The 22,904-nt window shown below is 50.2% G+C and overlaps 1 protein-coding gene and 1 long non-coding RNA gene across 10 annotated transcripts in view; one reads left to right on the top strand and one right to left on the bottom strand.

The window, feature by feature from the left end:
• TTLL11 (tubulin tyrosine ligase like 11) overlaps positions 1 to 8,111 on the bottom strand; it is a 121,586-nt gene extending 113,475 nt beyond the window's left edge. For both annotated transcript variants that reach the window (XM_083158538.1, XM_083158537.1), the window contains exon 1: positions 6,686 to 8,111. In XM_083158538.1, coding sequence (XP_083014664.1) covers positions 6,686 to 8,077 — 1,392 coding nt within the window. In that variant the 5' untranslated portion in view covers positions 8,078 to 8,111. The remainder of the gene's footprint in view (positions 1 to 6,685) is intronic.
• LOC146035212 (uncharacterized) overlaps positions 1 to 22,904 on the top strand; it is a 286,716-nt gene that overhangs the window by 32,486 nt on the left and 231,326 nt on the right. The window contains exon 1 of one of the 8 annotated variants that reach the window (XR_014460594.1): positions 8,274 to 8,501. The exons of 6 other annotated variants lie outside the window; for them this stretch is intronic. This is a non-coding gene — a long non-coding RNA (uncharacterized LOC146035212). Of the gene's footprint in view, positions 1 to 8,273; positions 8,502 to 9,273; positions 9,357 to 22,904 lie in introns of those variants that run through there. One more of the 8 variants, XR_014460596.1, reaches the window with a different exon arrangement.

A 22,904-nucleotide genomic window follows, 5' to 3' on the forward strand; every position in this document is an offset into this window, starting at 1 on the left:
ACAAATGACTGGAGCAATGTACGGGAAAAGGTCACTCAGCCCTGGTAACGTGTCCTGTATCCTACTCCTATTGGCGCACCTATGAATCATCTTTATGCCGCATGCATATATGCCCCTTGTCTGTCATGGTAAGAATTATGGCCTCATTCAGGCCTGTTCACTAGCTTGCGTGTATACGCAGGGTAGGGAACAGGTGAGCACCACTAGCCGAACACATTCTGAAAACACAGCAGGGGAACAAGAGGCATCTGTGCTGGAGGAGCTATAGAGAAACAAGAAGCATCTGTGCTAAAAGAGCCGCAGAGGAACAAGATGCATCTGTCCTAAGAAAGCTGCAGTGGAATAAAGTGCATCTGTGCTGAAAGAGACGCCAAGGAACTAGAAGCATCCTATGATGAAGAAACTGTAGGTGAACGAGAAGCATCTGTGCTGAAGGAGCCACAGAGGAACAAGATGCATCTGTCCTAAGAAAGCTGCAGTGGAATAAGAATCATCTGTGCTGAAAGAGCTGCCAAGGAACTAGAACCATCCTATGATGAACGAGCTGCAGGTGAACGAGAAGCATCTGTGCTAAAGGAGCAGCAGAGGAACAAGATGCATCTGTCCTAAGAAAGCTGCAGTGGAATAAGAAGCATCTGTGCTGAAAGAGCTGCCAAGGAACTAGAACCATCCTATGATGAAGAAACTGTAGGTGAATGAGAAGCATCTGTGCTAAAGGAGCCGCAGAGGAACAAGATGCATCTGTCCTAAGAAAGCTGCAGTGGAATAAGAAGCATCTGTGCTGAAAGAGCTGCCAAGGAACTAGAACCATCCTATGATGAAGAAACTGTAGGTGAACGAGAAGTATCTGAGCTGAAGGAGCCGCAGAGGAACAAGATTCATCTGTCCTAAGAAAGCTGCAGTGGAATAAGAAGCATCTGTGCTGAAAGAGCTGCCAAGTAACTAGAACCATCCTATGATGAAGAAACTGTAGGTGAATGAGAAGCATCTGTGCTAAAGGAGCCGCAGAGGAACAAGATGCATCTGTCCTAAGAAAGCTGCAGTGGAATAAGAAGCATCTGTGCTGAAAGAGCTGCCAAGGAACTAGAACCATCCTATGATGAACGAGCTGCAGGTGAACGAGAAGCATCTGTGCTAAAGGAGCCGCAGAGGAACAAGATGCATCTGTCCTAAGAAAGCTGCAGTGGAATAAGAAGCATCTGTGCTGAAAGAGCTGCCAAGGAACTAGAACCATCCTATGATGAAGAAACTGTAGGTGAATGAGAAGCATCTGTGCTAAAGGAGCCGCAGAGGAACAAGATGCATCTGTCCTAAGAAAGCTGCAGTGGAATAAGAAGCATCTGTGCTGAAAGAGCTGCCAAGGAACTAGAACCATCCTATGATGAAGAAACTGTAGGTGAACGAGAAGTATCTGAGCTGAAGGAGCCGCAGAGGAACAAGATTCATCTGTCCTAAGAAAGCTGCAGTGGAATAAAGTGCATCTGTGCTGAAGGAGCCACCGAGGAACTCATGTCGACCTTTTTTGGACCGTCTTCCCATAGTCAACCTAATCCTTGGGGATGCAGTTTAAATCCCGGCGGTCGGGATCCCGGCGTTCAAAATCCCGACGCCGGAATCCCGACACTTTCTCCCCCCGTGGGTGTCCACGACACCCTCGGAGGGGGAATAAATTAGTGTGCCGAGCGTAGCGAGGCACCGGGCCCGCTGCCGGGGGGGGGGGGGGGGGGGGGGGGGCAATCCACGTCCCCCCTTGTCGGGATTTCGGCGTCGGGATTTTGAACGCCGGGATCCCGACCACCGGCTTTTCATGCCGAATCCAATCCTTGTGCCGACCTTACAACCCAGTCGACATATTTCATGTGTCAACCTTTAATGGTCGACCTAATGTATATCAACCTTCATAGTGTCCACCTAGTGACCGTACCCCCCGGCAGCACCACAACTCCTTCGTTACCCACCTTATACAGAGAACAGTAACTACAGTAGTTTCCCTTTAATAATGAAGGAAATGAACAGAACAACGGTGTGTCCCATCCCTTTGTGTAATACGGCACCGCAGTGAGAATACACAAAGATCTGTGTGAGGACGTTACACAATGACACCACTAATCGCCAGGCGACAGCTTAGTATCCATTCATTAATATACATGTATGTAATTACACACGTCCCAGTGTGTTATAGACAGGCTGCTGCGGAACTACAACACCCAGCATGTTCTGCCAGGCTTTTCCTGAGAGATCCTGATATCTTACATGAGTACAGAGACTTCCTATGTCAGTAAGCACAGGGCATGGTTATTCCGGCAATCTCCCAGTAATTACACAGAGGTTGTTACCCTCCCGGTTATACCCTGTTCTTATAAATCTGCCAAATCAGCCCGGATTACTGCCGTGTTAATGCGGGGGGGGGATCTGGGGTCTGAAAGCACCACAGCACCATGCATATGCAAGCAACCCAGCATTTCAACCACAATCATGACCAGGGTTGAAGGGGTGTCGGATGACTGCCCAAATGGTCAGTACTCCGACATCGGAATCCCGAGTGTTTAAATGCCCGACAGTCGGGATCCCAACTAACAGCAGCTATTCTCCCTAGGGTGGCCAATCCCGGGATCGGTGGGATCCCGGGATTTGGCCCCCAAAACTCGGGATTTCGGGATTAGACTGCGCATGCACAGTCTAATGCCGGGCAGCGTCTGAGTATCGCTCAGACACTGCCCGACTTCCCCTGTACCCGGCAGCGCGGCCCTGTGCAGCGTGACAAGGTCATAGGCAGTGTTCCCTCTAAGCCGTGCGCACGTGCGTGCGCACACACCCTGACGAGCGTGCGCACAGACATTACAACAGAGCGCACAAAGCAGCAGTGGTCCCTTTTTGCAGTTGTGGGGTGAGATTTAATAGGATGAGAGATTCAGAAAGTGAGAGATTTGGGAAGAAATCTCCAGGTTTTTTAAAGCGGCAATCATTTACACTGCAAAATCAAACTGGATTTGCAGTGTAAATGATTGCCGCTTTAAAAAACCTGGAGATTTCTTCCCAAATCTCTCACTTTCTGAATCTCTCATCCTATTAAATCTCACCCGTGGACTCAATTAATGTTTGTTTCACCCATTAACTACATTGTGTGCTGTGTTTTGAATGTTTAAATGTTTTATATCATTTTGAAGTAAAGTTAACACAAATGCTGAACGTCATTTTCCAGTTATATATAAGTGACGCACAAAAATGTAAATTTCCTTCCAAAGTTGCACAGCCAAAATCTTTAGCCGCACACAGCCTTCGTAAAATTAGAGGGAACATTGGTCTTAGGTCACGCTGCGCAGGCCGCACAGACAGCGAAGAAGTATCCTGAACGTGCTGCTGGCTGGCTACCGGAGACCCCGCTTACCACCCGGCTCACGAAGAACTCTCTCCCCCACCTGGCTTTCTGCCTGCTCCTGCCTACCTACCCGGTTCCTTGCTCCCTGAGACCCCTCCCGGCTCCCCGCCCACCCGGCGACATCACCATGCCCAGCCACCCACCGGGCTCCATGTAAGTAAACACGTGGGGCATTTTTTTTTTTTTTTTTAGGGAAGCCAATTTCGGGATCCCGGGAATCCCGGGATTGAGCATTTTTCAATCTCGAATCCCGGGATTGAAAAAATGCCCCGGGAGTGGCTTCACTAGGCTCCACAACCCCTATAGAGGGAGAATAGAACCTGTAGCAAGCGAAGCGATCCACGGAGCCAGCGAGGGGCTTCTTTGTCCTCGCCCCCTGTCCGAGCACCGGCAGTCGGGATTCTGATGTCGGGATACTGACTGTCAGGATCCCGGTTGTCGGACCGACATACCACACCTGGGTTAAAGATGGCTCTACTTTACCATCTCTATATCTTGGGCCTTCTGGGGACCGTATTCCTCTCAAGAATGAAAACAATTTTGCTTGTCAAGCTTGCAGTGACCATTAAAAAAACTTCTTATCCCAATGGATTTCCCCAGTCCCTTCCTCTATGTTGTTGGCCTCCCCTAGAATATCCCATTTATTCATGATGGACTGGACAGAAACATCAACCCAAAAAGAGAAACTGACCGCAAAGTTTTTTGATACATGGATGCCATATATTCAAACTTTGTCACCCCCTCTAAAGGAGGCCCTTAGAAATTAGGTCCCAAACACCTCTTGGTACCTTATAGAATCACTTAGTGTTCACTCTAGCTTTGCGAACGGGCGGGGCGCCGGTGGGGAAGGGGGGCGCCGACGTCACACTTGTGGGCGGTCCCAGGCCACCAACGTCACAAAAGGGGCGTGCCTGGGCCACAATGTCATTAAAAGGGGCGGGTCCGGTCGCCGCCGTCACTAAAGTGGGCCGGTCCGGCCCCGCCGAAGTTGCCGTGCTGGCGGGGAAGTGCCGGGAATCGCCTTCTTAGGCGGCGCTGCGCATCCCTGTGCACACAGCCGGGGCAGGCACTAGGCTCTTTTAGCGGGCGCTGCTAGCAGGGCAGGGCGCATTTTGCCCTTTAAAATCGGGCAGGGCACAGCGCCCCGCTAAAACACCCTAGCGGGAACACTATCACTAAGTAAAGACCCCCCTTTCTAACATATAATTATCATTGTTTGCTACATAGAAGCTCTACCATACTCTGTTGTGATGTAATGTATATCTGCAATATACCGTCAGTTGCTAATGTCTGATCCACAATAAAAAAGGTTTTCACTGTATAGATCAACCGCACTGTATAGTGTTTTGTTGTTTTTCCTGTCAATAAAAACTTTTGAAAAAAAAAAAGATGGCTCTGACCTGTTCAAATTATGAAAGAGGCAGCTACAAGCGCGCCCTCCTCCCCCAGCCCCGATGACGTGCCGCCCTGACACTGTGTGATGTCACTGACCTGCCAATAAGCTGGGTCGCTACTAAAACTGCCACTCCAACAGGACAGGTTATAATAAAGCAATGGCTGGTGTCACCTCACAGCCAAGAATGTCCATTTCTCCTTCACCCTAAAGGATTTTTACTGAACCAGACACAGCGGCAATGTCTCCTGGTTTTGTTCGTACAGGGTTTCAAATTAAGTTTAGACTCACGGTGTCAGAAATGTAAGGGGTGAACCTGAGCGGTGAGTGGTAGGTAACAGGGAGGTGGCAGAAAGGACGCACTGAGATACGCAATGTCTTATGGGAAATTTGCAGGCTTATGGCTGCATACAGACACTCTGAACCGCTCATCTACAGACATGTCCTCATCCATCTAGCCTCAATACACTATACAGCGGGAGAGGGCTGGCACGAGCGAGCTGCCAGGTCCTGTACAGACATTGGGCGTTTTTGTTCTATTTTCCAAACATGAGTCTTTGGCGCAGCGCAATGTGACTAGGAGGCACGAGAAGACTGTGCTGTGTTATATGTGTGATTGAGGCTGTATACAGAGCAGACCAGGACTTGTATGGGAAATAAGCTACAGCTGCTACATTGTAGAACTTTGTGCACAGATTCAGAGACTCAGTCGTGAACACAGATATACAAGTGTCAGATGTTACACTAATCGGCACAGTCTCTTTGTGCATCCTAGTTGCATCATGTTGCGACTCAGAAACAGTTTGTGCAAAAAAGAAGCAGGAAGACTCTCACATGTCTTGGTGTGCCAGGAGGGGCTCTTCGGCCTGAATGCAGCAGAAAGACATATCTGTAGGAAGCCATACTCAGACACAGGGGAGGTGGTGTCTAAGGATGCACCAAGTGGAATTTCAGCACCTATGGACGTGGACAGGGAGCGCCTCAATCCATGCTGGATTTTACACTGTTACGCTTCAAACAGCCGAACATGGCACATGGAATTAAAAGCAAGTTAGCCAGAAAAAGTCTTATTCAATTAAAGGGGGTTGTAAAGGGGTGGAAGAGGTTAAAATGACCATATCAGGTGTGAATGCGACAAGTAAATATATGTATGGATAATGTGGACAGAGATAAAGCGCCAGCCAATCAGCTCCTCTGTGTCATTTTTAAAACACAGCCTGTAACATGATAGTTAGGAGCTGATTGGCTGGTACAAGGTAGATTCACATGGAGGGACTGGGTGTGGTATAGCGGTGTGACAGTCGCGATTCAGACGGTCAGTATACAGACGGAATCCCGACTGCCGGGTCTGTATATAATTAGGGTGATGGAAATGGTCAAAACATGTAAAGGTCAACATACGTTTTACATGTAGAGTTCATTTATAGATGTCTGTGCACTAATGCAGTAAGCTACAGATTCAGACCTGTGAGTGAGTGGATGTGTGCGCTTAGACATCTGCGCACATGCGCCGCACAGAGGAAAAATGATTTGATGGTTAATTACGATCAAATAATTTTTTTTCTCTGTTCGCAGATAAAAGTAAGCCAGGACTTTTAAGATGGACAGTGTTCTGTTAATTGGGGATGGGCGCTGACGTCATGTGACATCATCCGCCCACAACAGGCAGATAGCTTAACATTCTCAAAAATGCGACTGTAGTGGTGGGGGTCAACACATCATTGGGGGAGGGGGGGGGGGGGGGTTACAACATTCATTCCACCATTTTCATGTAGACCCAGGGACTGTACTAATGGCTACAAATGGGGCACTGATACTGCATCATGCCCAGCGGACATGTAGGCATATAAACGGTATGGGTTGTAAATGAGCATCATTGTGAGTGACAGTTACACGAGGAGCTGATCACTTACCTCTCTCCACTTCAGCTGCTTGATGCTGATCTTCAGCGCCTCCAGAGACGTCTTGGCTTTAGAGCTGTCCACGGTGACCTGTCTCCGCTGTGCCCTGCCCTCCAACTTTTTCTGGACCACTTTGTTTTCCCCTTTGTTTGGAGATCTCATTCCACTGCCAGCCAACACCCTGTGCTCAGACTTTCTGGTGGTGGCAAGTGGGCAGGTAAATGGAGACCTTCTGCCTCCAGCACATCCTACTTGCCCCTCTCTCTCCCCGGATGTCTCTCTCCTCTTACTCCTGATTTTAGACGTGCCACGCAGCCTGGCATCACCCAGCCTTGGCTCCTGCATTTTCCCATTGTCAGCCCGCAGCATGAGCCCTGGCACCCTCAGTCCTGGACCCTTTGACATCATATTCTCTGTTCCCTGTATCACCTCTTTATCAGTATCCAGACCCGGGACAAGTGTTAGCCTATTAGCCATCCCAAGTGCGGGCACCTGTGTCACCCTATTATTAGTCCCCATCTCCTGTGTCATCCAGTTATCATCACCCAGCCCTGGCAACCTTACCACCCCATTACCTGTTACCAGCCTGGGTACCTGTGTCACCCCATTACCTGAAACCTGGCCTGGCACCTGTGCCACCTCATTACTTGTAACCAGTTCTAGTACCTGTGCCTCCCTATTACCTGTAACCAGTTCTGGCAACTGTGCCACCTCATTACCTGTAACCTGCCTTGGCATCTGTGCCTCCCTATTACCTGTAACCTGCCCTGGCATCTGTGCCACCTCATTACCTGTAACCTGCCCTGGCACCTGTGCCAACCCATTACCTGTAACCAGTCCTGGTACCCGTGCCTCCCTAATACCTGTAACTAGTCCTGGTACCTGTGGCACCCGATTACCTATAACCTGCCCTGGCACCTGTGTCACCCCATTACCTGTAACCTGCCCTGACACCTGTGCCACCCCATTACCTGTAACCTGCCCTGGCACCGGTGTCACCACAATATCTGTCCCCATTTCAAGTTGTGGTGTTTCCATTGTCCCCTGTATAACTTCATATTTTTCCTCCAGTGTTGTAACACCATAACATGTCCCCTGTGTTACCCCATAACTTGTCCCCGGTGTCACCCCATTATCTGCCCCCAGTGTCACCCGATTATCTTCCCCCTGTGTCACCTCATAATCTGTCCCCTGAGTCACATCACAGTCTATCCCCTGAGTCACCCCATCAGCGTCCCCCTGTAGCGGCCGGGCTGACCTCGACTGAAGGAACCTGTCATGCAGCCCTGGGACTCCATACCTGGGACGCCATCCCCCACCGGGCCCCGGGGGCCCCCCAGCAGCATCCCGGCTGTCTCTGTGACTCATGGCCGAGCTGTCAGTCACCGCAGGCCCCGCCCCCATCTAGTGGATTGTTTGGGTCTGGTTGACAGCGCAACCGTACGGAAGCCGGAGGGAGTCAGACTTCTATGGCGCGAAGCTGAACTAGTGCAAGTCTCCACAGAATAATACGCTACTAGTGCTGTGTCCCGTATCAGTGGCGGAACTGCAGGAGGCAATGGAGTCAGCTGCCGCCGGGTTTTAGGTCTTCAGGGGGCGCTTCTCCATTGTCTCCTGCTGTCCGCCGATTCATCCCCGCAGTTGTACATTAGCCGACGGAACAGCTGAGGCACGGAAGCTGCCTTCTCTTCTCACACAGAGACTGAGCTGGCAGCCGACTGACACTAGGGGGAGCAGGTGCGCCCAGCTCCTTCCAGGCTGTACAGTACGTCGTAGATGGCTGAAGCACTCTCCTGCACCGCGTGTGGGGGAATATAGCCACACACAGGTAGGCACTGACAGCCCCTGCTGCTTCATGTTGCAGTGGGGGTGGGGGGGCACAATGATTTTATATGTTCGTAGATTTTTAAGTGAGGTGTGTGTTTGTTTTCCTAGGAAAAGTTGTGTTTATTTAGTTGAAATAGGAGTGTGTGTTTTTTTTTTTTTTTTTAAAACAGGTGTGTGCATCTCAGTGAGAGGTGTGTGAGTGAAAAAGGTGTGTGTGTGTGTCTGAGTGAGAGGCGTGCGTGTGTCTGCCTGAAAGGTGTGTGTGTGTGTGTGTCTGTCCTGAAAGGTGTGTGTGTCTGAGTGAAAGAGGTGTGTGAGTGAGAAGTGTGTGTGTGTGTGTGTTTCTGAGTGAAAGGCGTGTGTGTGTGTGTCTGATTGAGAGGTGCGTGTGTGTGTCTGTGTGAGAGGTCTGAGTGAAAGGTGTGTATATGAGTAAAAGGAGTGTGTGCGTCCGAGTGAGAGATTGACAGGGGCGGATTGGCCCACCGGGAAACCGGGCCATTTCCCGGTGGGCCGTCCCATAAAAGACACGAAGCGGCCGCGGCCACAGCACTTTGCCCAAAATAAATATGGCCGCGGCCAGCCTCATCGCTGACAGAAGGTAAAATGGCCGCAGGAGGGCTGGTGCGCATGTGCGGCCGCACGCAGCTCCTCCCGCGGTGCTTTGCTGTGCGCGCGTCTGCTCCCTTCCCTTGCCTATGTCAGGAGGGGAGGTCCGTCCACGGCTGCTGAAGGAATGCACGCAGTGCCAGCCGCGGGGCAGGGAGAGCACAGCAGACAGGTATCCTAGAACCGGAGGTCCCGCTGGAGCGATGCAGAGATAGACAGGAAGCATCCTCCCTTCAAGAAGGATAAGGTTAGTAATCCACTGCAGGGTAACCCTTACACTACACCCCCCATCCTAACTCTGACCATATACCCCCCCCCATAACTAAGACCATACACCACCTGAAGTAACTTTGACCATACACCCCCCAACCTAACTCTGACCATTCACCCCCCAGCCTAACTCTGACCATAAACCCCCCCAGCCTAACTCTGACCATACTCCCCTCCAACTTATCTCTGGCCATACACCCCCCAACCTATCTTTGACTATACACCCCTCTAGCCTAACTCTGGCCATACACCCTCTCTGTCTATCTCTGACCATACACCCTCCCTGTCTATCTCTGACCATACACCATCCCCACCTATCTCTGACCACACCCCCCCAGCCTAACTGTGCCCATACACCCCCCAACCTATCCCTGCCCATACACCAGTGACGTGCGGTGAGGTCAGTGACTGGTGAGGCACTGGCTAGTATAAGAGCCAGAGTTACACACGTACACACAAACAATATAGACCGGATAGATTTACCATTTAATTGAACAATAACAATAACATATTTCCCTGTATCTCCACAGGATTTAAAGCAAAAAAAAAATTGAAAAAGATGTGGAAACTTATATCAAATAATTCACATGTATTATACTTGAAGGTTATGCCTTCCCAATGAAGGATTTTACACCTTTATATGTCTTTTATGTGTAACAATTTTTTATATTGCTGTATTCAAGGTTCTTGTTATTCTTATTTGATACTTTTTATGTCTGTGCAGTAAAAAGTTACACTTGCTGCTACGATGTCTTACCAATAGTTACAGTAACACTTTCTTCTATGGTAACAATAGGCTGGGAAGCAAGGCAGTTACTTTTAATTTCTGGAGATTACTCTGACATTTGTTGCTTCCCAGAATATGTCGCTCTTTTTGTATATCTCACAATTACATTTATAAAATGAACATAATTAGCTCACAATTATGCTAGGTTGCACTTATTTATATATTTTATCCTGGAAGCTGTAATTAGTACACTTCTTTTTAAATATTGATTAAATAAAAGCTATGTTTTAACGGATTGTGTTTTATCAGTTGGACATCCCCTGAAGTTTACCTCTGGAGTGCACAATCTCTCCACACTTACTCTCTTTTTTTCTTTAAACTGTGCATGGTTCTGTCTAGAAAAGTGTGCACAAGTATAAAAAAGTAAAAAAAAAAAAACGCATAGGGTCCCCCCTCCCGAGCATAACCAGCCCCGGGCTCATCGAGCCAGTCCTGGTTCCCCAAATACGGGGGGGAAAAATTGTGGGGTTCCCCCATATTTAAGAAACCAGCACCAGGCTCTTAGACCGGTCCTGGTTCCCAAAAATACGGAGGACAAAAAAATTGGGGGTCCCCCGTATTTTGGAACCAGCACCGGGCTCCAACAGCCAGCAGTGTCATGCCACAGCTGGGGGACACTTTTTATGCAAGGTCCCCCAGCCATAGCATGATCACCCTGGCTGGTCAGCCCAGGACGGGTACCTGGGGGAGTGGGGACCCCCCCCAATAAAGGGGTCCCCCACCCCCAGGCTTCACCCGTCCCGGGCTGAAGCCCGGGGCTGTCCCCGGTGTCCCAGGGCGGTGGACACCGGGCTGATAAAAATAAGTGTAAAAGTATTGGGTTCTGCTGCGGAACAACAAATAACAGCAAACCGTCCCCTGTATGCAGGGACTTGGGGAACCACAAGTCCCTGCATACAGGGCATTAATGGGCCCGCTGGGACTTGAAGTTCCACAGCAGAACCAATACGCCAATAAAAACACGCACACAGTAAAATTTTATTGACACACACAGCAGTCTTCACCTGGCGGGCGGCAGCCAATAAGCTCTTTTGCGCGGCCGCCGCCGTGCCAGGGCTTCCGGCGTCTTCACCTGGCGGGCGGCAGCCAATAAGCTCTTTTGCGCGGCCGCCGCCATGCCAGGGCTTCCGGCGTCTTCACCTGGCGGGCGGCAGCCAATAAGCTCTTTTGCGCGGCCGCCGCCATGCCAGGGCTTCCGGCGTCTTCACCTGGCGGGCGGCAGCCAATAAGCTCTTTTGCGTGGCCGCCGCCATGCCAGGGCTTCGGGCATCTTCACCTGGCGGGCGGCAGCCAATAAGCTCTTTTGCGCGGCCGCCGCCATGCCAGGGCTTCCGGCATCTTCACCTGGCGGGCGGCAGCCAATAAGCTCTTTTGCATGGCCGCCGCCATGCCAGGGCTTCTGGTGTCTTCATCTGGTGGGCAGCAGCCTTTTTTGAGCTCTTTTGCAAGGCTGCCACCCACTAGACTTCCTGGAGTCTTCTTTCTTCAGGAGCTCTTCTCTGCTCCATCCCTGCAGGCAGACTGTCTGCTGCTGGCTCACGCTAGCTCTTAAAAAACCTCTGAGGGGGGCGGAGCCAAGACATGCAGTAATCTGATTGGCTCCCGGCGGCCATCTTTGAATTTTAAAAATTCAATTATGTAGTCCACGGCACCGCAGCTTTTTATACAAATAGTAATTAGCGTTACCCTTGCACTACAAGTCCCAGCAACTGACTAATAATGCTGGGACTTGTAGTGCAAGGATATTAATTACTATCTATATTGCACAGCCGGACTCCCTGCCAGTGCCCCTTGGCTCATCCCCGCATCACACCACCGGGGAAGAGAAGGAAATCAAAGTTCCCCCTGCCCCGACAGAGACCACAGGCAGCCGGAGGGGGGATCTAGCAGCAGGTACGCAGATAAGACACCCGCGCGATTATTACTGTGTGTGTAATAATAGCAGCGGTGCTGTAATCGGCTGCTGCTACCCCCGCTCTGCCCCCCCCCCCCCCCCCCCCAGCCTGCAGCAGCGCAAATCAACAGCGGGGGTTTCAGCGGTAATCGGCGGTGCGGTAGCGCGGCACTGCGGCAGGTATCTCTACTAGTCTAGCAACCAGGCTGCTGCCCCCCCCCCCTCCCCTCCGCAGCCTGGCCCAGCTGCGGTAGCTCTCATCTGCGGAGGCTGCCTGTGCCTGTAGCAGTGCTACAGGCAGCTACCGCAGCTGAGAGCTACCGCAGCAGTGCTACAGGCAGCCTCCGCAGATGAGAGCTACCGCAGCTGCGCCAGGCTGCGGAGGGGAGCGGGCGGGGGGGGGGCAGCAGCCTGGTTGCTAGTAGAGATACCTGCCGCGCTACCACACCGCCGATTACCGCTGAAACCCCCGCTGTCGATTTGTGCTGCTGCAGGCTGGGGGGGGGGGGGGGGGGGGGGGCAGAGCGGGGGTAGCAGCCGATTACAGCACCGCTGCTGCCTGAACCCAGGTTTGTGAAATGTACTATAAAATCACTGTGTGTGTGTGTGTGTGTGTGTGTGTGTGTGTGTGTGTGACTGTGTGTGTGTGTGTGTGTGTGTGTGGGGGGGGGGGGGGGGGGTACAGTGTGTAAGTCAGTGCAGTCACTACAGTGAGTGTTAACTTAACACTTACCTGCTGGTGCTGCTGACCAGGTCCCTGTCTGCACGCACGCTGCCAGACACTGACTGCGCAGCTCATGGGCAGCGGATACAGGCTGTCAGTGAGTGACAGCCTGCTCCGCTGTCCTATCACATCTGTCTCAGTGGCAGGGGCATCCGTCCCTGTCATTGAGGCAGACGAATCGATGCCGCTTCCCCATGCAATTTTAATGGGCTTCTCAGCCTATTTTCCCCATGCGGGTTATGCCCGCCCCCAGCTGCCCGACAGTTTTCTATTGTCAGCGGGAGGCACAGCTCCCGCTGCCGCCCAGCCTCCCCAAAGTGTCCCACCTCATAGCTAATTAAAGAAAAAAATCAAATATGATATTTATAACAATAGCATATATGTGTTATGTTATAAATATCATCTTTTTTTTTTTTTTTTATCAGTTATGACAGGGGAGGCTCTGCCTCCCCTGCCTCCCCTGACTGCACGTCCCTGCCATACACCCCCGGCCTAACTCTTTCCATACACCCCCCAGTCTATCTCTGACCAAACACCCCCCAGCCTAACTCTGACCACCCCATCTGCATCCTAACTCTGACCACATACCCCTCTTGTAGCCCTACTCTGACCACACACCCCCTCCCGCAGCCTAACTGACCACACACCCCTTCCCGCAGCCTAACTCTAATTATACACCCACCAGCAGCCTACAGTATGCCGCTCCTGCAGCCTATACCTAGCTATACACCCCCCTACAGCCTACCCTTATCCATCCATATGCACCGCCACAGCCTAACCATACACACACACACACACACACCCCTGCAGCCTAACCACTCACACAGACAATATATAATATGATACAAATAACTCCGCAAGACTAGGCCCAGCTCAACTTCAAAGCGGGAAGCAAACCAAAAGCACCTGACTTTACTTTAATCAGTGCTGTCACCTGTGCCTAGCGGTGCCCCCTTCTCATCCTTCCCCACTTGTGCTTCCCCCCATAATCTGTAGGATGGCTCTGGCCGACCCACGGGGTCGGCTTGAAGAGATGAGCTCTGCTGACCCATGTGGGACAGAAAGAGTGGTGTGCTGGCGCTGCTATGTAGGAGTCAGGAGTGGGAAATAGGAGCATCCCTCTGCAGCTGTCTCACCTGTGTGAGCCTGCTTCCGATAGCAGAGGGAGTGACGGAGGCTGGGACCCAGGAGCTGCGGAGAGGAGGTGAGATTCTGGTTTCCTTTCCTTCATATCCTTCCCTGCTTCCACTACTCCAGCTGGCCTGTTTCCCACTACTACTCTCAGCCTGCCAACTTATCCGCACTACCACTTCTCCAGTCTGCCCCTACTTCCCACTATGGCTCTCAGCTGGTCCCGATTCCCACACTACCACTCCCAACAGCTCCCTCCTTCCCACTACTAATTCCAGCCTGCCCCCTGCTTCCCAATACTACTCCCTGCCTGCCGTTTTCTCCCCACCACTACTAACTGCCTGCCCTCTCATCCACACTACCTCTACCAGTCTGCTTTCTGCGAACCACTACTACTCCCAGCCTGCTTCCCACCACTACTACTCTCAGCCCGTACACTTATCCACACTGCCTTTACTAGCCTGCTTTTTGTTCACCACTACTACTCCCAGCCTGCTTCCCACCATTTCTCCTATCAGCCCATCCCCTTATCCATGCTACCTCTACCAGTACTACTAGCTTTCTTTCTGCTTACCACTACTACTCTCAGCCTGTCCCCTTATCCACGCTACCTCTACCAGCCTGCTTACTGTTCACCACTACTACTTCCAGCCTGCTTCCCACCACTTCTACTATCAGCCCGTCCCCTTATCTGCACTATCTATACTAGCCTTCTTCCTGCTCAACACTACTACTCCCAGCCTGCTTCCCACCAATACTGCTCTCAGCCTGTCCCCTTATCCACGCCTACTCTACCAGCCTGCTTCCTGCTCACCACTACCACTCTCAGTCTGCTTCCCACCACTTCAACTATCAGACGTCTCTGTGGGCGAGATGCTGCAACAAAAAAAGCCGTAAATACCTAGTTTTCAGGGATTTTACCGCATTTTCATATGCAGCAAAGCCCCGCCGCGGGGGGTTACGCCAGGTCTAGATGGCGTAATCCCATGGAAGTCTATGGGCTTCCCTTTGCGTCCCCCACCGTCTTACGCCGATCTGCGCCGCTCCCCCTCACCTGTGTCCGGGCAACCTCCTGCTGTGCTGCCCGGACCAGTGATCTGCTCCCTGCACCTCTACCGATTGCAGGGAGGAGGAAGTGGAGCCGGGTACGGGTCCAGGGAGGGAGGGGGGACCTGCTGCATATCGCCGGTCACAATGCAAAGGACAGCTCTTATCGCAAGAGCTGTCCTTTGCCTTAATGATCGCATATGTTAGTGCATATGCGATTATTAACTATGCGAATGCCGGCGATGTGAAGCTGCATTTATTAGAGAATCCCGCCCCTTATCTGCACTACCTCTACTACTCCAGCCTGCTTCCTGCTCACCACTACTACTCTCAGCCTGTCCCCTTTTCTGCACTACCTTTACTAGCCTGCTTCCTGCTCACCACTACTACGCTCTGCCTGTCCCCTTATTCACGTTACCTCTACCAGACTGCTTTCTGTTCACCACTACTACTCCCAGTCTGCTTCCCACCATTAATGCTCTCAGCCAATCCCCTTATCCACACTACCTCTACCAGCCTGCTTCCTGATCACCATTACTACTTCCAACCTGCTTTCACTACTACTGTCAACTTGTCCCCTTATCTGCGCTGCCACTATTCCAGCCTGACCCTGCTTCCCACTACTACTCCAAACGGCCCCCTGCTCCCCTCCAGGCATCATCGTACAGTACCCACCCTAAACATCACTCCACCTTTGGCATATAGACGCAGTCCAATACATCCCCAGCCTCCAAAATATACCCTTTCCTAGATGCACGGCCCCAGGGACATACAGAACTGGCCATACCCCTCTGCATCCAGGTAAATAGACTGTACACGCTAACCCAAGGCCTCCTAGACACAGTATCTCCAGTCTAGGGACATATACTTTACACCCCAATTGTTTTTCTATTGTGGAGCACAATATGTTTTTATTTTATTCCTGTGGGGGCTAATGTTTAATGATTTTTATTTTTATTGGGGGAGGGGGGGGGGTTGTTGTCAGTGGTTTTTTTCTCTGTTTGGGGCCAATGTGTTCATTCCTGTGGGGACAGATGTTTTCCCCCTATTAAGGGTCAGTTTGTTTACCTATCGGGGTCAATTTAATATTTTCTGTGAGGGTAATGCCTTTTATTGTTTTAAGTGTATTATAAATGTGTTCTGCTTTTCTAGCGAATACAAGGGGTTGGCTATTCAGACACATTATGGGCGTGTGATTGAAGAGATACGGGCGGGTTGCTGAAAATAGCGTTGCTTACAGAGAAGCTGAATTGTTCGTCTTGGAGACGGATGCTGAGATGGATGATCTGCACCTAGGATAGGGCAGGTGAAAGTTTCAGTGGTGCAGTCACTGGTGGTATTGTTAAGGCATTTGCATAAAGTTGCAGATGCAACTGCAGCAAAAGATGCAAGGAAGGCCGCAACTGCATGCAACTCAAATTCTTGAACTTATTGAGCATCTACCACTATCTGTACGTCTATTAGTAGGGATCCTGCCCCTCTTGAAAAACCCCGCCCCCTCAGCAGACCCCGCCCCCATTCGGGCTACTTCCATAAATTTCCCGGGCTGGTTTTCCATCCCAATCCGCCCCTGGAGATTGATATATAAAATGTGTGTGTAGGGGGGCACCAACATTAATCATGCCTCCGGGCGACTGGGGCAAACTTATGCCACTGTCCCGTATGATACTTAATGTATGTTCCCATTGTATACGTTTGTCATGTACATGCAGTATCCATCAGTACTATAAATATGTTATATATTTTATATGTATACTATATAATTTATATAAATATACATAAATATGTTTCTGTGATGTCCAGTATATACAGTATACATAGTTTACATACTTAGATGTTAGAAATGGGGCACTGATTACACCGTGTGTATGTCCCTGCAGCGATGGCGATGCGTGGCGGTGTGCGTCGCTATCACCCGCAGGGAAAGCCAATGTTTGCTTTTTTCTAGATTGTGGGGCTTTGCCTATAGAAACAACTTGCTTACGATCGTGCATAAGCAAGTCGCTCAGCAAAAGAGGCGGGTCGGCCCATGTGTATAGGGTTTAAATCCAGCTCTGGGTGCGGTACACTCTGTGCATCCAAGCACCCCAAACCCTGCCGCCCTGCAGTACATCGTACTGAAAACTGAGTCCCTCCTCCCTTGTAGGACAATATGACACCTTAGATCTCGCATCCTATAACTCTATGGGGCATATTTATCTAATTTTGTATTATATTGTTGCATTTTTTTTATGTATTGTGGTTACAATATAATTATATTTTGATTGGTTGTTAAATTGGGAATCTCTTCCCTCCCTCTGTGGGTAGCTCGCTCAGTCAGTATTCAACTGACCCCCTGCACACGGCGTTTCCACGTCGCTGGGTTTTTCCAGCGTCGTGGAAACGGCGTCTGCGGCCGCTAATACAACGAGGCTCGCATCTAAATGCAGCGGGCTTCCTGCATTTTCTGTGAGCCTCGCTGTTTTGGGGGAATCCTCGACATCATCTGACAGCGGGGGTTCCCCCAGAACATTGAATAGGGTGAGCGGTCAGCTCGGGGGTTAAATGGCGAGGGTCGTTTGTTTTCGGGAATACCCCCTGTGGTGCTCTTTACCTAACACGGCGCCCACGATTTTGACCGTGGGCATCGCAGGTAAAAAAATCGCGGCCATTGAATGCACTAAAAATCGGGTGCGACGCGATGCCCGCGATTTCCCATAGGGATCAATGTTAAATTTCTCAATTGACCCGATTTTACTGTTCAATGCCTCAATGGACCCGATTTTTCCATAGGAAACAATGTTAAATGGCCCACAGAGGCCAAATAGCCACCCTGAAGTGTGAAATGGCCCCCACAATTGTTCACGCCACCCCACGATCAACGTCAACCCGAAGCGTGGCAAGCGGCGGCCGTACGCGTCCTACGACCTTTTCATACCCCCACTATCCACGTCGGCGTGGAGTTGAGAATAGAATAGTGTGGCGAGCGCAGCGAGCCACCGAGCCCGAAGCGTGGCGAGGGGACGCAGATACCTTCACAGGTAAACGCGTCCCTTCGCGGGCTTCACAGGTATCCGCGTCCCCTTGCGGGGCTCGCTGCGCTCGCCACACTATTCTATTCTCAACTCCACGCCGACGTGGATAGTGGGGGTATGAAAAGGTCGTAGGACGCGTACCGACGCCCCTCGCGGGCTCGCTGCGCTCGCCACGCTTCGGGTTGACGTTGATCGTGGGGTGGCGTTAACAATTGTGGGGGCCATTTCACACTTTAGGGTGCCTATTTGGCCTCTGTGGGCCATTTAACATTGTTTCCTATGGAAAAATCGGGTCAATTGAGGCATTGAACAGAAAAATCGGGTCAATTGAGAAATTTAACATTGTTCCCTAAGGGAAATCGCGGGCATCGTGTCGGTCGCGTCGCACCCGATTTTTAAGTGCATTCAATGCCCGCGATGGGCGCCGTGCTAGGTAAAGAGTACCCCCCCCTGTTACTCCCCTTGCCAGCCGCATTGAATATGGTCCTTCCAGACCATGTACATAGTACATATATGTCATCATATAATGCCTATTAAATGCAGATACATACTGTAATGTTTTAGCAAATTACATATATCTGCCCTGAAAAATTATTACAAGACAATAAAACATTACTTTAATTTGCAGTGCTCTGTTAGTCCTGAGGGGGCAGCAACCCAGCAGCCTATCAGCCAGAACTAATAGCCAGTGTCAGATAAACACTGAGGCGGATGGGACTACAATCCCAGGCCACACATAAGCATAGACCCATCGTCGTGACAACATATGATAGCTAAGAGGAATGGATTTTCCTCCTAGAGGTGTTATTAATAATAGTTCAATAAATAACCAGAATTACAATTTAAACCTGAAAATAATAGAAATAAAAATAAAATAATAACATTACATTAGCGGAAAGATGCAGGAACACCCATGATACACTAGGCGGTCCCCTGCGCACGCCAACGTCACTATGGCGATACATTGTAAATGGAAGGCGGGTGTTTTGACGCATAACATCGCAATCCCGAATTTGGCTTTTTTTCCCCTCAGACTTTTCAACGAGCCGCAAGGTTCAGTCTGACTTTGGTGATTCGCACATGGGGCAAATCGTGGTAATTTGATTGCAACATTTTATTGAATACACTCATAGGGGCGTATGCAATGTGGGATCATGGCTGTCGATCCCTGCCGACAGCTGTGATCCTTGCACGTTTGCGGTCAGATCGACCGCATAACGACAGACGGGATTCAATGTCCCGCCTGCCGATGGGCTCAAAGGGGCGTGGCCGCGAAAACGGCCGTGGATTGTCGATCTGCGGCCCAGATAAAGGCAATCCACGGCTGTTATCGGCAGAACGGGCCCGACAGCTTCTGAAGTCGGGCCCGTTCTGCCGTGATCCCGCATCAATGCTGTCGTTAATGACAGCATTGAATAGGGAGCCGCCGCTATTTCCCACGTCGGAAATAGCGGCGGCACATTGCATTCCCCCCATAATGTCTTCTGTCCACATACATACAGTAACATGTTCCTGGCTAGATATATACATATATACTAACTGGTGGCGAACTAGAAGGGATTACAGCTAAACTACCAGCTACGTCCCTGAGGATATATTTGTGGCTGAAAGTCAGACTGAACGACTAGCTTACCGCCACATGGTGAAACGACTTGCTTCTCTTTCTGACAGAGGCCACTTGTCTTGTTCTCATGCTGTAAAGTTACAATATACCGACAGTATAGTTATTCATGTCAGTATGTGACGGATATAGTGACAAATTCCCCTAAAGGACTGAAGTCGCCCAGTGAAATGCTCCTTACCGCTTACTCAGCAGTTGTGTACTTAAGATAAATCATCATTTCATAAAGTTCAGTTGTAAATTGCAGCTTATTCTATGGCGTTCCGCTGAGGACAGTTCCCATAACTCACGTTACTGGAAAGGTTTCCAAGGAACCAGCGTGTGATAACTCACATCTCCAGTTGTTTCTGGTGCAAAACTTAAATGAAAAAGAAAACTTAAGTGTGGAGTTTGTATATTCTCCCTGAGTGTGCGTGGCTTTCCTCCCAATGTGATAGGGAGTACAGATTGTAAGCTCCACTGGGGCAGGAATTGATATGAATGACTGAAATGTTCACTTTAAAGCACTGTGGAATATGTACGCACTGTATAAATAACTTAATAAAATAATCACAGTTAGTGTCACCACATTCTGCCACTAGAGGGAGACATTGAGACACTTCCCACAGCTCACTTGATAATTACTCTTAAGGCCCGTACACACTGGACGACTTTGAGCTGAAAGTCGCTCAAAACAGCAGGTTTGAGCGGCTTTCAGCTCAAAGCTGCCCAGTGTGTATGCCCGGGCGATGAGCGCTGCTGCGCGCTCCCGCAACATCGGCGGGAAAGCCATTCATCTGCTGGTAATACCAGCAGAAGAGAAGCTTTCAGGACCGATCATCGCTGTCCATAGACGCTGAGTATAGTCGCCCAGTGTGTATGGCCCTTTACACAACAAATTTGTTGGTAAGCTGCTCAATCAGAGGTGATGTCACTCAGGTGCCAAAAGGAAGGGGTAATTCAGGCTAGGAAAAACAAAAACATTTTCTATCCCAATTGCACACTGAGTGAGAAATATCTACATAACAATGAGATAATTGACCCACCCCCTCCAGTCCTGACCCCTTCCCTTCCTGACTCCTCCTCTTCCCATTCCTGGCTAATTAATTAATTTGCACCAGCTATTCATTAATTCCCCAGGCCGCTAGTCACATTTATGCGCCTACTGGCGGAACTGGTGAGGGAGGCCCGAGTCCTCCAGGTGCTGCACACATGCCAGGCTTGCTGGAACCAATAGTTCCACACCAGCTAGAGAGCCACAGGTAGCCTGCCCCTGCTCAGCGAGTCCCATGGCTCTGGTTCTGTCTTGATTCTCCGGTGCCTCTACGGATCAGAGTAGGTCCTATCCACGGCGATCCCTGTGTCGCTGCCCGGCATGTCTGCTGCTCAGATCCATTCCCCGCTGACACCACATTAAATAGTCAGACGCCAGCACCAGAGGAGGGAGAAGGAACCTGCTACTAGCGCCGAAGCCACACTGCCTGCTGCTGGCACATGATAATAACACAGGGTTGCCGACTTTTGAAAGCTCCTCTCCAGGAAAAGCCCGGAGAGGAGACTTTCAGCAGGAGTTTGGCGTCATTTAGCCCCGCCCCATGAAGGAAAGTGCCTAAATTTGCCGATCTCCACGGAGGGGGCGGGGCTAAATGACGCGATGATGCCACTTTAGCCCCGCCCCTTCCCCAGAGATTGGCAGAAAGGGTAATTTAAACGCTGCGGTCGGGGGGTGGAATACACAATCAGGGGGGGTCCCCAGAATCAAGGAGGGTTGCCCACCTTTCCGGGGGGCCGGGAGGGTGACCCGTTTTTCGGGACCCTCCCGGCCATTCCGGGAGGGTAGGCAACCCTGTAATAACACAGGCGGCTGCTGGGTGCCGGGGATGCTCTGCCCACTGCCGCGCTGTGCTGCTGTGCTATGCAACGGTGTAATGTTGATGGACACTGCTGCGTGTGCTGCAGCCACTGGCTTGCTGGGCATGTCTGTGTATCAGGGCGGATCTCAGACACGCTCCCTTTCTCGGAACACCCCTTTCACTGCCGGGGGCAACAAAACCTGTGGAGTGCAACTGCGCATAGCAATGTGCGTTATCTCCCTGCCTGCGGCACATGAGGCAGTGAACCGGCAGCACAGCGAGAGTGTACTATGCACTGACCAGGGTGGATATAGACTTTTCTTCTAGGGGGGGAACCACCCCATTCGCCCCCCCTTAAATCCACCCATGGTCTGGGCTTAACAGCCCAGTGTAAGGCCACATGATAATGGCTTACAACATCTGAGAGCCAGCTTACCTGGAGATACCCCTGGCTTCTCCAATGGCACTCAGGAGTCAACAATCCCTCCTAATGCTGACCCATCTATGCCTCTCTCAACTACACTCTGTATTATCTGATTGTTATGTAGATATTTCTCACTCAGTGTGCAATTGGGATACAATTTTTTTTTTCTTAGCCAGAATTACCCCTCACTTTTGGCACCTGAGTGACATCACCTCTGATTGAGCAGCTTAACAACAAATGTGTTGTGTAGTTGAGAGAGGCATAGATGGGTCAGTATTAGGAGGGATTGCTGACTCCAGAGTATATGAGCAACAGTGGTATATGAATTGCTTCATACAAATAAGGCCAGTTACCCAATATATTTTTTTTTATTTTTTTATTTAGTGATTGCGATACTATGATTTGAATTTTAGACCTTAGGGCTTTTCTTAGGTGCATTAGCCCCCCCCATCCTTAATCCAGCTCTGTCTGATTGGTTTACTTGCCGATACTGTTGCCAGAATCACACTTTAGCCTAGAGTTTGCCCAAAATATGCCTTACAGTCCAAGTTTTAAGGATAGCCATGCTTGAGTCCAGGCGTTTAAATCAAAATGAGTAATGTAGTTACCGTAAGTCATCTGTGCCCTCACATGGACATCCTTAAAACCTGGCCAGTAATTATGGAGTTTGGGAAATTCTGCCTTAGCCTATAACACTGTTTTTCTGTAGCTCGTGTGGTGTTATTCCATGATGTATCGCACGACCTGTGGCACAATGTAATGTATTAATTTGGAGCTCTATAAATCATGTGATACTGCATCAGCTAATGTTAGACACATTTATTTATACACAAGTAAAACAATAATCAACAAATCTAAAATAATGACAGAGACCTATTGGTGAGGAAAATCGTCAGGTTACTAATTAATAGCTGAAGTACCCGGCGATACCCAGGGTTAAATGTTAAATGATCAAGTTATTAAGTTATCAATGAGTTCGGTGTAACTGTCACCATAATAGTAATAATTAGCAGCTTAGCAGCTCTTCCAACACACCCATGAGGTGGCTGCT

This window comes from Crinia signifera, chromosome 9 (genome assembly GCF_055691185.1).
Source record: "Crinia signifera chromosome 9, ASM5569118v1, whole genome shotgun sequence".
In the NCBI taxonomy this organism is placed as follows: domain Eukaryota; kingdom Metazoa; phylum Chordata; class Amphibia; order Anura; family Myobatrachidae; genus Crinia; species Crinia signifera.